The 2,500-nt window shown below is 42.0% G+C and overlaps 1 protein-coding gene across 1 annotated transcript in view; it reads right to left on the bottom strand.

Moving 5' to 3' along the window:
* The window catches only part of LOC143027219 (uncharacterized), a 220,102-nt gene that overhangs the window by 13,563 nt on the left and 204,039 nt on the right, over nucleotides 1-2,500 (bottom strand). The window contains exon 6 of the mRNA XM_076188411.1: nucleotides 513-677. Coding sequence (XP_076044526.1) covers nucleotides 513-677 — 165 coding nt within the window. The remainder of the gene's footprint in view (nucleotides 1-512; nucleotides 678-2,500) is intronic.

The raw sequence follows: 2,500 nt of genomic DNA on the forward strand, positions 1-2,500 counted from the left end.
TAATTTTTTAATACTTGGATTTCAGACCAAAAATATATATAAAAACTCGTTCATTAGAAAGAAATCAACAGAGGTATAAGAGAATACTGTCGGATGAACTAAATGCTGAATACTGTAGCACAAATAGTATGAGTACAAAATAGCATGCTAACGTAATGCTGGAATAGCTTTTCCAACACTAACTTATTACACATGTTTGCAACCAGAAAAAAAAAAAATCTATAGCACCCTTCACCCATGTTGAAGTGGCCACTGTGTCAACAGATCCCAAGATGACTCAACACATCAAGCTTCGCTTTACTACCGGATCTCCAGACCCGCCTAAGGAAGAAGCCTCAGCATAGTGACCATGTAGTGAGCGCTGAATCTACTGTTAGTTTCATGAGAAGGTTAGATAACTTTATGGATAGGTGATCACGTATATGGAACTACCTAGTGCAGGCCTTAGGTGTCTTGCTGTTCCTTCTAATCTTATGTTCTCAAGTTCTTATACCTCTTTGCACCCCACTTACTTTTCGAGAGCGATCATCTGCTGCTTCTGGTGCTGGTAATGGTACATATGAGCCGACTGTGCCAGCTTGCGATCACCGCTGCTGGGAGAAACGTCCTTGTTGGGTCCAGTGACTCCATAGGCTGGATATTCAGCGTCGGCTGCTGCGCGGTGACTCTTGTTCAACCTGCAAACACACAAAGTCATTAACTAATGAACACTGATCAGCAATGACGTCAACTTTAACCCAGTGACGTACTTTTCAGGCTGTGTTTCAATTGACGCCGTATACACATTTTGGACAAAATGAGGTCTGGTACCACTTATTCTCTCCCCAGTCTACCCACCAAGTGAAGAGTCACCCGGCGTCGCCCGTCTACAACAAATTAAGTAAAAAGTCCTGTCGAAAAAATCGACCTCTTGGATACAATGGTGTACACAAAAACACAACCATTGGCGGGTGACGCGCATCATACCTGGCATCATATTTTTGTAAACACGTTGGTAGCTTTGGTTAGAATTATCGGCCTCGTACTTTCCAGCTCCAAGCTAAATAGCCACATTCAAAAACAAAGAATTAGTGTTCTAGACAATCGTGTAATGATCATCATTGAGCGATAGTTGCACCGAATAAAACATATCTTTACATGGCAAGGTGGGCAATGGTGTCTCTTATCGCCTATAGAAACCCCGTTTAGCTCGAAGTTCCGATCCACTGTTGAATAGATTGATCGTGTTAGCCCCAACAGCATTTCCAGAGTGCAACATCATGCTCAAACGCGTCCTAGGGGTTGAAACCTTAAGAAGTTACTTTTTATAGAGTCTGTCGACTTACGGGAGGTGGTTTTCGTTATCTGTGTTCAGTCCGGGATGAATATGAACCTAGACCCAAAGCACATACTTTAACTACATAAAGTCGTCTCACATTAGCTAGAACAACATCAATGAAGAGTTCCTATCGCTGCGCAGAGGTTGCGAGATAGTTTTGGCACTACACTTGTTAGATGTGAAACACGGGAGGGAGGGGAGACTGTGACGCACATTACAATATTCATTTTCCAGCCTGCCCACAACACGGTAACATAACCCACTTTTTAGATCTTAGCCTAAAAAAATGTTGACGTAGTAAAAATCATTCAACTTATTAGAGGTGAAGACCACTCTAAACTCTTCAGCATGCATTTCTTTCTCTCTCTCTCTCTCTCTCTCTCTCTCTCTCTCTCTCTCTCTCTCTCTCTCTCTCTCTCTCTCTCTCTCTCTCTCTCTCTCTCTCTCTCTCTCTCTCTTTCTTCCTCAATGCGTAATGAGGGGAAAGGACCATGTACCCTCGGCATCTTACACTGAGGTTCCCCTCAAGAGTCTTTTATGAAGCAACTCAAGGCCCAAACGACGGAAAGTCTCAGGCACCACTTCATTTTATCGACCACACCAACCCTCCCTCGTCACCTTGTGGCCTACCGGTCATATTCGCCTTTCACTTGACCCCTTCACTATTGAGGATGGTGGTGGTGTGCTGGGGGAGGGGGCGTCACCATACTAACAAATAAAACACCCTGTCGCCAGCCAGAACACAAAATAGAACAACAGAGCTGGTACAGCATGAATAAAACGTCATGATTAAATGTCAGAGACAGATTAGTGTTATTGTCATTTTGTTGACTGGTTTTAGAAAACGTCACTCATCAAAAGCAGTACTGTTTTCTCGATACCATCCCATATACCGTACCGATGACACTCAACAGGCTGATCCTTCTGAAACTACGATAAATAATCATACTTGTCCACTTTCCCTCTTACTTTGTATAATGGAAGACAACGAAACAATAATTTCACGATTTATACCGGATTGGAAATATATCTAGTTTCTGTAAAAACCTGCAGGGATACCTTTGTGACCTAATTTTTCTCTTTGTAACTTGTATGACACACAAATACATACATACAAACATGCATACCTATATACAATCATACAAATATATATGCATATATACATACACATAACATACATAC

This window comes from Oratosquilla oratoria, chromosome 7 (assembly GCF_046742065.1).
Source record: "Oratosquilla oratoria isolate Oo_2021 chromosome 7, ASM4674206v1, whole genome shotgun sequence".
NCBI classification, from domain to species: Eukaryota; Metazoa; Arthropoda; class Malacostraca; order Stomatopoda; family Squillidae; genus Oratosquilla; species Oratosquilla oratoria.